We start from the raw sequence: 14,607 nt of genomic DNA, 5'->3' as shown, positions 1-14,607 counted from the left end.
TTCAGAATACTTCCCTGTGAACTTACTGGGATAGGTCCAATTTAAATTATTGATACAAATGTGTATTTTTAATGATTACATGGAAATCATATTGCAATACTGTAAAACTAATTTAACAATCTGGGCCACTGCAACCACAGATTAAAAATCTTAATTGAACTGTAATTTTTAAGATGCTACTGTTGATCATATATCTTACTTGAATTTTGCAAAACTTCTAAAGTAAACCACAAAATATTAGTAATTCAGGTCCTATTTCTATATACAAATAGGCATGTACACAGTTTAAATTTCTCAAATATTTTAATTTACTTATTTTTTTGCTAAAATATCTAATAACATAAAATCTCGGGAACAGCAAAACAAAATTGTTAGCATTACCACTTTCACTGCTCTCCCTCAGACTCCAGTACAGTAATAGAGCTACAATGACATTTTTTGTTCAGTTATGTATATTTTTTTAAACACATGGAACACAACAACTCCTAATCCTTTACATAGGATGTTACTTTCTTTTGAAAAATCTTAAATACTCCAATAAAGGAACACAATCTGGTTGAAACCACAGTTGTCACATGTTATGAAAGCTGAATACTTCAGAAAGCATTGCAGAACACAAAACCAATCCAAACAGGTTTTGCCTTCAAATATTTCATGATGAAGATGCCTTCAACATTTCATGACGAAAAAATGTAGTATGACACTCAGAACATCTTAAAGTTGGAACTTCCTTACAGAAACACAGTATCTACTTAAAAATATCAACCAGTCATTATTTTGTCACATAAACATTTTTGTATAAACAATGCTTTTTTTCTCTATTGCTGTCTTTTCAGGAAAAAAAAAAAAAAAAAGCCTGCCATAGACTGGCTACCTAATAAAAGAACTCTTATCTAACAGATCCTTTTTGGGCATTTTGCTTAGAAATATAAAAAGAAAAGAAACATAACTCCTCCTGTATTATTGTTACATAAAACCACACTATCTTGTTTGTTTCACTCCTATTATATTTAATAAATGTTTGATGTTTGTTCTGTTCTTTCATATAATGCTACTGAATGGATTTATGAAAGCTTGAATTTTTATTTCCAGTTAATGGAAGTTATCATTTAGGTACCCATTCAACTGAACCCCAGTGTATGTCTTGTTTCATAAAATCAAGTAGTAATGTTTTCTGCATGATGATCCCATCCTCTTATAATTATTTAACTAAGATTCCCCCATCCTGCAAAGTTACACATGTATTCATTGTCTTCTAAAATACAACAGAACTTTTGGGTCAAGTAGTTAGTACAATTTATCTCATAAGAACTGAACTTGCGGCATATTTACCATTTTCATCCTGACCACTAGCTTCTGGTGTGCCTTGTCTCTGGTCCTCCTCAGGTGCTTCAGGGTAGATAACAGCTGTATCTTCTTGTTGAAGGAATTCTTCAACATTAGGGTCATGGTTTTGTTCATTTTCTGCATCAGAATCACATTCATCTTCTTTTACTAAGAGTGAAAAACATGACACAAGATATGAAGAGTTTAAAAAGAACATAAATGATATTCAGTAATTGACATTGCCAAATCACCCTCTATCCAAGGACTTCAAAACTCTGTACAAATAGTAGTACAGCCCTATAGGTATAAAAATCTTTTTAAAAGCTCTATGGACTACATGTTACATTTCTTGTCAACCAGAGAAATAACAAAGTAACAAAGCTTCTGTTTTTGTTTGGTTCTGAAACTGAAGTACACATTTTATTTTGCCTTCTGTATAATCAGTACAGAGGAGTTGATAATAAGATACAGTATTATCTTAAGTTTATTTTGGTATATTCCTTATTAGTTTAAAGCACTATCTATTGACCTGTACTTGTATCCTATACAGGTACACATACTATCAACGTTATTTCTTGGTTTCTCTTAGGAGACGCGGAGCTGCAGCGGCGCTGCAGTCAGCCCTCGCCCGAGAGGACTGCTCTGGTCACTGGTCAACTACACCTCCGCACCCAGGACACTCAAAAGGCGCCCAGGCTATTCCTCCTCAGCTAAAACACTGTTTTCGTTTTAAGACCTCCAGCGTGGAAGAGCAAAGCAATTTATAAAGAGAGGTGGGAGAATTTAAAAGATTTCAGAAGGTTACTCACCTAGCCAAAATTCAATAGCACTTTATGAATAAGGGACTCAGACTAACAAAAAAATACCTGTACATCCAACTTCATCTGTCTGAGCTTCAGGCCCCAGGATTTCCTTTGTTTCTTTTCCAGCTGAAATAGTACATTTCACAAAAAGAAGAATGAATACTAAAAAAAAACCCCCAAACTACAAAAAACAAAAGTCATACACCCCCCAAGAACCTAATATATTTGAGTTACTTCAGCAATTTTTCCATTCATGTCTTATTTAGGAGAACTGCATATGAACACAATGTCCTTTCGAAAGTATGGATTGCACATTATTTCAGCAGTGTGTAATCAGTTGAACCACAAAAATATCCCATGGTTAAAGAAACGAAATTTTAAAAGGAAGCAATACTAAATAATAACTGTTATTTGAAGAGAGGTAAAGACAGGGACAGTGTGTTTCTCCAGCAAATCCAGAGTTGGCTACTTAAATAACCCTACCTACAAATGCAGCCGATATACTGGAATACTATTTCCAGAAACCAGAGTATCATAAAACAAATACATTTACATTATTTTCTGCAATTTCTGCAATTAGCAGTTTTCTGAAATGATTGATAATTTGCTGGTAATGTCTGCAAACAGCTACCTAATGCATTCTCTCTCGTAAATCATCTAGAAACCACTTATAGGCTGCGACTACTTAAACAAACAAGGATTTTAAACACATGCTTCCCCACTTCAGATCAACTGTGCACTACAAGAATGTTTCACAATATCCAGTACGAGTTTGCAGGTACCAGACGTCCGTAGGACTGACACGGTGGAGCCTACCTGCCTCCAAAGCTCCACCAGCTCCTGCCGAGCTGCAGCACTCAAGGATGCAGCATGGAGGTTTTAACTCGCTACAGGTTATTGGTTCGAATCGGCCCGCTGTTCCTAATTTACGTTTCTTGGGTAGCTTGGACTCGGAAGTTCTAATGGCAAGGCCACTGCTGCCATTTCTGTCAGTACCTGGCTTATGGCAGGAGTGCACAGGACAGCTATGTTGGTTGTTTTGCTCCTTTATCAGTACTGTGCTATGCTAATATATGTCAAATTAAAGCACTATTCCATAGTTTTATTATGGAAAGCTTAGATCCTTCAGAGCTACGCAGTAAAAAAAGACTTGCATGACACAGGAGGTTAGACTGCACAACTGCTATGATATGAAATGGCAACTGTTACACTTTTATTTACCTTAATTCCCTCTACTTCAGGGGAGGGAAAAATCCTTTGGTTTGGCTAGTCAAAACCCCAGAACATTCCAGCTTTTTAATTACAGGAGAAACCAATTTCTCCTCTACATGGAAGATGATAAATTCTTGGAGAACTTTAAGATCTCAGATAGTATCAGCTTCCTCAAGGGAAAAACCTGTTAATTCTGTCTACTTTGATAAAATCCCACAGACCAAAATATCTGCAGATAGTCACAAACAAGAAATATGCTTAAAAGGAAACTGTAACTCTCAAATCTTACTTCAATTTTAATTGTAATCTAAAAAAAAAAAACCCCAAAAGTCTGCATTTTATTGGTCAATACTGGTTTGTGAATTAATTATATTTTGGCTCATGAAACCAGTCTTAGTTCAGAATTTGTAAGATGGATGATTGCATGCAATGTAAATTTAAATCCAAAATTTAATTTCTTAAAAACAATCATGATGCAAACCCACTATTCTTCTTTAAAAAGGGTTTGTGATTTTTCCCATTATGAAATAGGCTCTGCGGAAGAGGGGGATATCAGTAAGTTGTTACTCATAGAAATTTAAATTACAGTGTCTCTAGCAAATTCCACTGGCTTCAGTACAAACAAAAGCTATGCATCCCAATGAAACGTCAAAGAATTTATGGCATTATAGATTAATCTGCGTGAAGTTAAAAACCCTCCCAATTCTAATAATCATAGCCTCTGTTTGGTACTGTCTTTTCCTAATGTCTAAAAGCTGGGTGTAAGACAGGGAGGAGCCCTTTTCCACAGAGGGTGATCTTCCTTAATGCTGTAGGAATAATTAATAATTTGAAAGAAGTTAAGCAGAGCTCCACCTTTATGGCTGTTTATGGTCCACATAGGAAGGCAACTTTGCAACTGTGCCCTCAGAAGCCCAATTACTGTGCTGCAAATACAGCTGCTGGGAAGCAATGGAAAGGGATGTGATGATGGGGGAACAGAACTCAAGACACTGTTCCACCAAGTAGAAGCCACAGCTTTGAATTCCAGAAGTTTGAGCTACCTGCTGAATGGCTGCTTAAATACAGGTCTCCACGAATAGCATCTAGGGCACGAATATCCGCCTTGGCACTACATCTAGACATACCAGATAATTGTAAAACATGTTCTTAGACTTCTGTATCTCATCATTGCTTATGGGCAGCTGCTTAGAGATACGGTGGGACTTCCTAGGGTTAAATGCTAATGATTTTCAGATCACAGGCAACAGTGTGTACTAGCAGAGAACATGCATGACACAGTCACTGTGTCATAGGCTGACTGCAGAGATCTCTGCATGGTAAGATAACCGATCAAATTTAAACCACGAGCAAAATGGAAATTTTGGCTGTAGGTGAAAGACAAACCTCACTGAAATTTCCACCACAGTCTTATCTTCAGAATGGGGAATAAATTCCAAAGCCCATCAAAAGAGTTTCTAATGTAAATTCTTTAGAGCTTATTTTCTGATATGCATGCAGCAAGCACTATTTACAGCTTACAGTATTGCCTGGTTGTTTGCTTCTGTGAGTAAAAACTTGAACAAGAAGATGCCACATTTTTTAGCCTTCCTCCCAAATGAAATGAATACAAAATAGCGCAGCAATCTTCCTTAATAACCCACCCCACTGAAAGAACACAATCCATCTTACAGCACACAGGCTCAACCTAAAAGTTTATGAGTGAAAATAATTTTTGAGCTCCAAGAAGACCTTAACATAACTTCATTAATTTTTCAAAGTTATTTCAAGGTCTGGACAATTTTTTTAAATTTTCAATTTTTCAAAGATATCTTTGTTCCAGGTCTGAGATCTCTAGATTTGCTAAATACTTGTAATAAATAATAATGCTTTTAAAGTGTATTAATATAATAAGTCAAAATGTTTAACCTTTTTTTTTTTTTAAATTGTACTGTAGGTTTTAAAGCAAAAAAAAATCATATTACAGAATCATTGCACACATGACTGCTGGCACACTGCCAACAATTTGTGCAGGATACACGTGGTTCACTTTTTCAAACCCATATGACTGTTTCAGTTAAACCTCTTGAGATACACACCTTATATTTAAAGCACCTGTTCTGAAGGTCTTTTAGAAATTCAGTTAGAATGACTGGAAACGGAAGGAAACTAATCTGATAAAGAAATGTTACGTGTGTTGTTTCTATTCTTGGGCATTTGTGAACAGAATATATATGTAAAAAATTCATTCTGTCAAGTTCAGCTAAAACCAGGAACTTTAAGTACTACTTTACCGATGAAACAGAACTTACTAAAACTGCTGTAGTGTATGTTTTCTAAAAATAATCACCAGTCCTGAAAATGGTATTCATGTTGCATGGGCACCCACCCCAGTACCTTTTTCTGTATGAGAGAGATCATGTATTCCATACCTATCCTTCAGATTTCTAATGTGCAACCAAAACTGATGGTATGATTTTCAGGTCACACCTTTCCTTCTAGGAAAGCTATAAAACAATAAACAGGACCTTACCATAGCAAATCAAAGCTCCATAAAACTTAACGTAGCTTTCATCTTTCTCAGGTAGTCATTGCCAGAAATTCAAACAATTTATTTAAAAAAACCTTACTATCAATAAAAAACCCTCCAGACTGCTACAAAAGAGGCTTCAGAATACATAATTTTTACAGAAGAAATTTATGGTAGTTTTAGCAAGCCTGCATGGCAAATGTTTAATCTTTTGTCTGCCTAAACAATGATGAAAGCCTGTCTTTGTCAGCAATGACCAAGGCAGAGAAAACATTGCCTACACTGTGATTCTACAATCACAGTAGAATTTGGTTCAAATGCTTCATTTTAGCAAACAATTTTTAAAACATTAAAAATGGTACGTTAGAATTAAGGAGTCAGAAAAGATGCCATCACATGTCTAGAGCTCTGCAAAACTCCAGAAGGCTGTCTGAGGCAAGATGCCATGTCATGACTACCTGTAGGTACATCTCCAAGAGACCTTCAGTCCAAAGGGTCTTGACCCAGCACCTCTGTGAGCCAGTGCTCTTCTTCACTCCCTATTTCAGGTTTCCTACATCTATGCTTGAAGAGCTCAAGAAATAGTCTACACACAGCCCATTTTTGTGTAACTGCAATTCTTGATAGATAGAGCCTGCAGTAGAGCAAAGATATTATAGAACTAAGAAAATTACCTACCTAACAATTTAGCTCTAAACTACTAATTTCCCCGCACAGCATACCTTGGCAATAGCAGCTATGTAAAACCAGGCTGAGTTGATGCTATTCTTTCAACTCTCAGCTGCTCTCTCTCAGCCGGACTGCAGTTAAGGACCGTATGACTGCTTTCTGTTTATTTAGATGTGAGGTCGTGCAATTTTTCTTAAACCACCAGTTTTAACAAGGTGGACATTAAAGAATTGCGGCTGCAGTTCAGACACAAACAAGGATACGCCAGAAAATATTCTGTATCTTTCAGGGGATTGAGGCCAAATTCCACAATAAATTCCACTAATTTATGCATTTATCCCAATTTGGCTCAAATGTAAGCATGCTGTGATATTATGAAACTCAGTATCTGATTCCACAGGAAAAAAAGGCCCATTTCCTGATTGCTTCAAATTTTCAGCTTCTAAAGCTGCTGCATAATATGTACAACATTTACCTCCTTCCAGTGTTCTCAAAATACAGATTCATTATGGTAAGACAGTCAATTCTAAATCTAATAATCTAAAAATTATTTTTCTGGCTATATTTTACATGGGAAAAGGCAGAAGCAGCTCACAGGGAGAAATTTACATATTATTATTATTTTGTTTCATGTCTTTGGCTTACTGCTTACTCCCCAAGCTGAGCAACCCCTGAACCTTACTGGAAGCTATGACAGAGACCTGCCACACAAAAAGACCTAAAAAAACTGAAAGCAAGTCACTAGTCTCTGATCACCCAGATCACATCATCTCTGTAGATGCTGCATCTACAGATGTGACGCTCCTGTATAACAATGCCAATGGAATGAATGTACCTCCGAATCTGCTTCAGATACTAAATAAAGAACATAAAATATATTACATTAGAAACCACTTTTTTATTGTGAATATTAAATGTTACTTCCATAACAAAGTGACCAAAAAAAGTTCTATTGAATCTTTGTTTTATAAACCTTTCTCTGCATAGCATCATCAGTGAAAATGAACGTACCTTCATCTTCCCAGCAACTGTTCGTACTCCCTTCTCTTTCACCGTTTTCTGGTAATACTGTATGGTCTGTTGGCAAGTCATCTTCTGGCACACTAGCATCACAGTCTGCTGCATCAGTTACACTTTCCTCTTCCACTATATGCAATTTATCTTCATCGTCTGAATCTGAGTTTGCTTCTACCACATTATTATAATTGGTGACTGTGGACAGACAAAAAGCAAAATACTGATCAATGCACTCTTAATTTACAGCATGGAGGTCCAAAACTTTCAGTACTGTGGCCAGATGCTATATCTAGGACATCTCTATGGAGTCATATTATTACTTCTTCTTTCCACATAGGGATGGCAGTGGCTTGTGAGCGACTTGGATGTAATGGTGGCACACAAGGAGACATGTGGCAGCTGCTGGGCTTCCACTACTGCTAGGAAACCACAATAGCTCTACACTTCTGCATATACAGTTTAATGCTGCAAAAAAAAAAAAAAAAAAAAAAAAAGGCAGCGGACAACTCCAGAGTTGTCTTTTGGGCCACACTGAAGCATCAGGCTTCCAACTGGATCACTCTAATTTGGATACCAGCATTACTCTATGTTTCCTTTAAGAATGTTATGGCCTGGTCAATATTCTGTGGAACACTTAATACTCATGAACAACATTTTGTAACATGTGTATAATGAGGATAGGCTATACGTAGGTAGCAATCAGTGGGGTATAGAAGGAACAAAACTGTACTGAAACAACTGGCACTGAAGACCAAGGGACCCCAGGCTGAGCACACTCCAGGGACGGTGGTCCAGTCCCACACAGCAAGTCCTTGTCTGCAGCCACAGACACAAGCTATGCTCACCCAGTCCATCCTCTCACTGGCTTTCCCCCCATGACACCCCCATGCTCCGGCTATGTGAATCGAGGAGCAATATATGGGAACAACAAGGAGATTTGATTCAGAAGGGCTAAAGTGCTCCTGATCCAAGCTAAAATGCTCTTGTAGTTACACCCAGAGATCACACTAAAGACTTAGCAGGGCGAATGTAAAAGGAAAAATCTCAGAGGTGACTTAGAAAGGAAATCTCGCATGACATTTTCCCCAGCTACTATGAAAAGGTAATAATTCTGCTTTTTCAGCCTGGAGAACATACTGTGAGAGTCTTGTGGACAAAGGATTTCACGATGATATGTATGTTTCTGACATATGGGAGCAGATTATTATTAAAACAGTCTTCATATGTAAGCACAAAGGATCAGTTACAGCCATATCAACTTAAACTGTAAGGTTTATGTATATAGAAAAAAATTACTTTCACAATCTGTTGAAATGTCTTGTTACTCACACAGAAGTTAAAAAATTAAGCATCTAGATCCATATGTGCATAATTTTTTTGCTGCCAAGTTTGATGTTCTTACTGAAACGCTTCAAAATACAGTTCAAGAAAGTGAATAAACTGATCGATGAGTAAACTAACAAGACTTGTCTTGGCTGCAGTACTCCTTCAGTGGTTATCAGAATTATACCTGGGAGGCACATAATCATACTACTTTATGATACCTGCATCCTATCACTGTTAGCACATGAGAAGCCAGACTGATTCTTTCATGTGAAATCCTGCCTATTAAGGTAGATAAATAACAAATTAGACTCCTGCTTTTCTGGTCAGTTTTTTTTTTAAAAAAAAGTAGATATTCTAGTAATTTAAAAATGCATTTAAGCAAGGAAAGTGAGTAACATTATGAACTGACAGGCTACTATCTCATTTCCTTCCAATTCAGGAGAAAAACATCTCCTCTAGAACATGCATAAGCGTGACAAAAGAGCCTTTTGAATTTAAAACAATAATTTCATGTTTCCATATTTTATACACATACTATTATTTGAAAAATGTAGTAATGTCCTGCTATTCACAGTATCGACCTCTTCTAAGACAACAAATTTAGGCAAATTGCCTAAAATATCTAGTCCATTTAAATTGAAAAATTAATATTCACTTTATAGTCTGTAACTGATTTTGCAAAGTAAAATAGATACTGTAAGGAATACTGTAACACTGTGTGAAAGAGAAGATATGCATGTATTCACTCACCAAAGCAGAAGAGATTTGCCAATTTATTTGCCTGACAAATGGTAAATGCAACTTTAAAAAAAGTGTAAGAACAGACATAAAACAGGAGGAAGTGCAAAAATTATTTTAGTCTGTTGTCTTAACTGAGTTTTACTGTGGTACTTAGATGTAGAGGATTATTAACATAAACCACCAATGTATTTACCTTTGCCACATGCAAAGATGATCAATAAGAGCAGGGATCTGGCATAAGTCCAGATTTCAGTAATGTAGATAATGTATACTTGATTTTCAAAAATAGACTTCCTGTTTAGTTTGGGAAATTAAGTGGATTCCCTTAGATTTAGAGTGTTTTTATGGAAAATGAAAATATAATCAGAAAGTTTGTCCTGAAGAATTACACTTATGGAGAAAAAAAAATACACGATGTTAGACAAAATGGGATTCCTCATTATATGTACGATATGATATATTATATATATATATACAATATATTATAACTCTACATTATATAACTATATGATCTTATATATAATTTCCCTACATGGCATTCAGCAGAAATGCTTCAAAACATATAATTAACTGTACTGCAGAAGGGAGGTGGTACCTCCATTTTAGAGAGAAGAAACTGGCTACTTAAAAACCAGAGGATTCATCAATCCTGGCATTGCCACGTCAGTGTAAGGCATTTCGGGCCTTACTTTTCAGAGGACTCTGCATTTTTACAGCATTTTATATATTCAAAGCACACTTGTGTTCATTCCAAATGCAGCTGTGCTCAGAGCCCAGGTACCTTGGCCTGCATGCCACGGCAACTAGAAACATAGACATCACCTCCGAAATAAGTGACCTTCCAGAATCACATAAAAACTCCTTGAAAGAGAGAGCATAAAATCCAGCCTTTCAGTGGAGCCTTCAGATGCCTTAGAGAGCATGCTTTTGATTCCTGCAGCCCTCTACTTAAATTACTATGCTTTTCAGCAATTAAGGCAAGGGTTCTGGAGGCAACAGCTTCCTTTAATAAACAGCCCTGATTCATTTTCTGGGCACCATTCCTCCTGTGAAAAAATTATGTGATCACATAATTAAAGATCTTATCATTATGCATACATGCAAGGGACAAATTAAAACAGTTTGAACAATCTTCATTCTGACATTTTCCAACTTTTTTTGAATGCTCAACTTTGAAAGTCAAGTGTTTGATTTCAAAGAATGTATTAATATTCCTTAATAGAAATGATGGTTAAAAACAATCAAACCCCGTAATTTACTGCACTTTTAGCTAATTAAAATTAAATTCCCATTACATGGTACCATACTGATGCCTGCATGGCTGTGAAGCTTCACTTCAGCAATGCATATCTGGCTCCTGGTGCCCTAAGAGACTAAGGGGTGGAAGTAGCAGGCTGCTATCTTCGTTTGCTTCAGACACATTTTTGGCTACATGTTTCACAGCGGTATGAAGACATTAAAGAAACCCTGGAACTACAGCACCCAGCATCCAGCTCCAGGGGTAACCATCCGCCCCCTCTCCCTTCTCCAGTTCAATCCTAGAGCCAAATTTAGACCTTCCCTATCTGCACATCATTTTGCGTGTTTTCTCCTCTCGCCCTTGATGTTTCCTCAGAACAGCCACCACTGAAAGAAAAGGACAATAAGCTCACGAGCCTTGCTTGATGGCTGGCACCACAGTAACTGCTGAAGTTGGGAGGAATAAATTTAATTAAACCTTTTTGGATAGAGATTGAAATATACTCAATATAAAAGCAATATGTAGACACTACTGCTTACAACCTCTGAAAGAAATTCAATTGAATATACATAAATGATGACTTCAAGGGGCTTCTAATTTGGCCAAATATTCCATGCAGAAAATAAAAAACACATTCAAAGCCTCACTTAGAAGAACAGTTACAGCTTTCCAATGAAGTAACTACAAATATTTCAACGTAATTTAAAAGTAGCGACTACCTAAACAAAATAATTCAGCCTGAATCACAGAAAACTGGCACAAACAGCAATTAATGTCTCCATGATGAGACACTGCTCTGTGAAAAGCAAGGATGGATAGAGAGGTTACGTCACCCTTGGCCACCGCTGCTCCGGGGACGGCCATCAGCAGCAGGAGAGAAGAAGCAGACCACTGAAGGGAATCTTATCTTCAACTGTAATAGCTAAGTCTGACTCAGACCATGAACCACGGCTGTAAGCCTCTGAAAACAGGTCACCATGCAAGCACATACGATGTGTAACAGACATACAGGCCTACCCTGCTACCATATAGTAGGCAAACTTAGCATTAAAATGTACATTATTAAACATTATTAATTTCAGCTTTACTTTCACAGATTAATAGAAAAGGTGGCCTTATTTTCAACATATGTATTACAAATGACACTGAAGACTAAATATGTATTCCATAAATATATTTTTTATACCATTACTACGTATCTTCTGAAATAAAGACAAAATATTCATTTAAAAACAATACATGAAAAATACATCGTATGAATCATAATTACTTCATTTCCTGTTGATCACTGTCTTGCTATGGTATCCTGATTCTTAAGGAATAAATGAGTATCCATAGTTGAAGCTTTCATTGCTCTAAGCGTAAATGACTGCAAAATGAATTGCAGAAAATTAGCTTTGCTTTCTGGATTTTTACAGTCCTAAATGCAGAGAAGATGATGATGTTGCACAATTCTAATTAAAAAAGAAATATGTTTCAATAGAATTAGCAATTAAAGAGCTAAAACAGAGAAATATATTTCTTTTTTGTTGAATACAGCTAGGAAACCACAATACATATCTTGTCAAATTCAAACCTGGTATTTAAAAGGAAAACAATCTTCAGTTCTCTGATTTAAAACCAATAAACCCAGGAAATGTAAGGTGAACACTAATATGGCGGTGATGAAAGACTCTAGGACTCACTGTTTCCATAGCATATACTGTAATGGGAGAGTCCCCAAAACAGTGAGTGATGTGGGTGGAAGTAGAAGGAAAGCGCCTCAAAAAGCTGCCAGCAAGTACCCGCTCACCGCTCCCCCATCCAGATCTGCCCTCAGAATCATTAGATGACATGAAAGACAACATTCCCGACACTAAGAATGACCCAATCAAGTTCACATCACTCAAATTCTGATAGCAACGTACTCATCTCAACAGGAAAAAAGTACATGGTGGAATATGTATCGGAATAATTTGAGATCAGGTGTCAACAGCAGAGAACTGCACTAAAGAGAGGACGGGCTTCAACAGAACTGACCTGTAACCTCTAATATGGATTACCAGGATCTGGAAGTGTACAGAGGGAAGGATGCTTTGAACCTCATCTGTTACAATTTTTTCTTCAATACTTGCCAGTGGTCACTGTCTTTTATGTAGAGTCTGGTCCAACATTCTTACCACTTGTCTCTTTTATACCTCTCCATACTTAATCCAAAATCCTATCTACCTCCATTGAAAAAACAAACTTTTAGGAATTCGTGAGTTAAGACAAACACCCATGAATTTTTTAAGAGGTTGGACACATGTATCCAAGACGTGTGTTGTGTGGGCTCAGTATCTCAACACTGAAAAGGCTGGAGATCTAGAAGAGGTATGAGAGATTATAATCTTTTAGAAATCCTACTTCTAAAAGCTCTTCCAAGTTCTAATAAGAAAAAATTCTGACAGCTTATTCACGAATACTGTTAGAAAAGAAACCTTTGACTCCACAAACTGGAACAACTGTGCTCTGTGTAGTGCATTCTTGGTTCATGGATTTCTGCTCTGACAGCCTACAATCATCTCTTGGAAACCATTTACTCCGTCAGCTCAACTGAAAACCTGCACCTACATATTACTTTGCTCTCGTCTTAAAAATATTTTAAGCAAAATATATTGCAAAGGCAGAAACCTGATAATTTAGCATTCAGTATTTTATATATAGATTTTAGGGTATACTATTAATTTTATTACTACTCCTAACTGAAATGCCATACTTCCGCGTCTCCACTGATAAGGTGCCCAGTACCTTTAGTAAAGTTAGACCTTTATGTTCTTTGCATATTTTCTTCTCAGTTTACACTTGAAATTAGTAAGTACCTTCCATGCAATAATATATACAGAACCATGTTACCGTCTGAAGCAGAAATACAGGGAAGAGCTTCAGAAAAGGGAAGGCATACGTTGATGCTTCTCCTAAAATTCTCCACCTGTTTCCAGTAGGTTTTTGGCTCCTGGAATTTCTAAATTGTCTTCATACCTAACAGCCTCATTTTCTGTGAATTTGTCTGGTTACTTTTTGAACTCACAAAGATTTTGGTGCCCACATTATTCTGAGGCAATCAGTTTCACACCTTTGTGCTGTGGGAAGAATAACTTTCTCCTGTTGATTTGGAATCTGCTCTGCACTGGATTCAGTGCCTGTCCCCTAAATCCTCCCCACTTGTGTCCTCTACGCTGTTCATGATGATTTTATACTCTCCATTGCACAGCCCCCCCTTCCCATGGGAAGAGTCCTTGTCCACTTCTTACTCATACAGAACCTGTTCCACTGATCATTTTTTCTGCACCTCTCTGGACATCGTTTCTGCTGCATTGCTGTGTTTACATGGGGGAGAGATGCCAACCTAGAACTGCACCCAGCATTCAGGATGCATATGCATCATGGATTAGAATAGCAGCATGACAATGTGCTGTTTTCTTCCCTTTTCTAACAATGTAAGTCATATTCTAGGACTTTTCTTGACTGCTACAAGTAGTTAAACTGACACGACGACAGGTTTCATGTTCTGTAGCCCCAGAAATGCTGTTCCTGGATGGTAACACAATCAGGTCAGAACCCATCATGGGACCCTGCTCCTCTCTCCACTTATACTGCTTCAATTTTATTTACCTAGAATTGAACTGCCTTACTACTGCCTGGCTTTTTGGAAACACTGTCATTATTTCCCAAACAAGTACAAGCAACCCTTAGTGAAAATATTCACTGCTTCCCAATCGCGTTATAGCCTCACTCAGTCAGAA

At 37.0% G+C, this 14,607-nt stretch overlaps 1 protein-coding gene across 1 annotated transcript in view; it reads right to left on the bottom strand.

The window, feature by feature from the left end:
- Positions 1–14,607, bottom strand: part of ZEB1 (zinc finger E-box binding homeobox 1) — a 121,852-nt gene that overhangs the window by 19,540 nt on the left and 87,705 nt on the right. Inside the window, exons 2-4 of the mRNA XM_064444917.1 lie at positions 7,531–7,731; positions 2,193–2,255; positions 1,333–1,494 (exon numbers count right to left, since the gene is read on the bottom strand). Coding sequence (XP_064300987.1) covers positions 1,333–1,494; positions 2,193–2,255; positions 7,531–7,731 — 426 coding nt within the window. The remainder of the gene's footprint in view (positions 1–1,332; positions 1,495–2,192; positions 2,256–7,530; positions 7,732–14,607) is intronic.

The sequence above is a fragment of the Phalacrocorax carbo genome, chromosome 2, assembly GCF_963921805.1.
Source record: "Phalacrocorax carbo chromosome 2, bPhaCar2.1, whole genome shotgun sequence".
In the NCBI taxonomy this organism is placed as follows: Eukaryota; Metazoa; Chordata; class Aves; order Suliformes; family Phalacrocoracidae; genus Phalacrocorax; species Phalacrocorax carbo.
The sequence above is the reverse complement of the archived record's forward strand: the minus strand, read 5'-3'. Positions and strand labels throughout refer to the sequence as shown.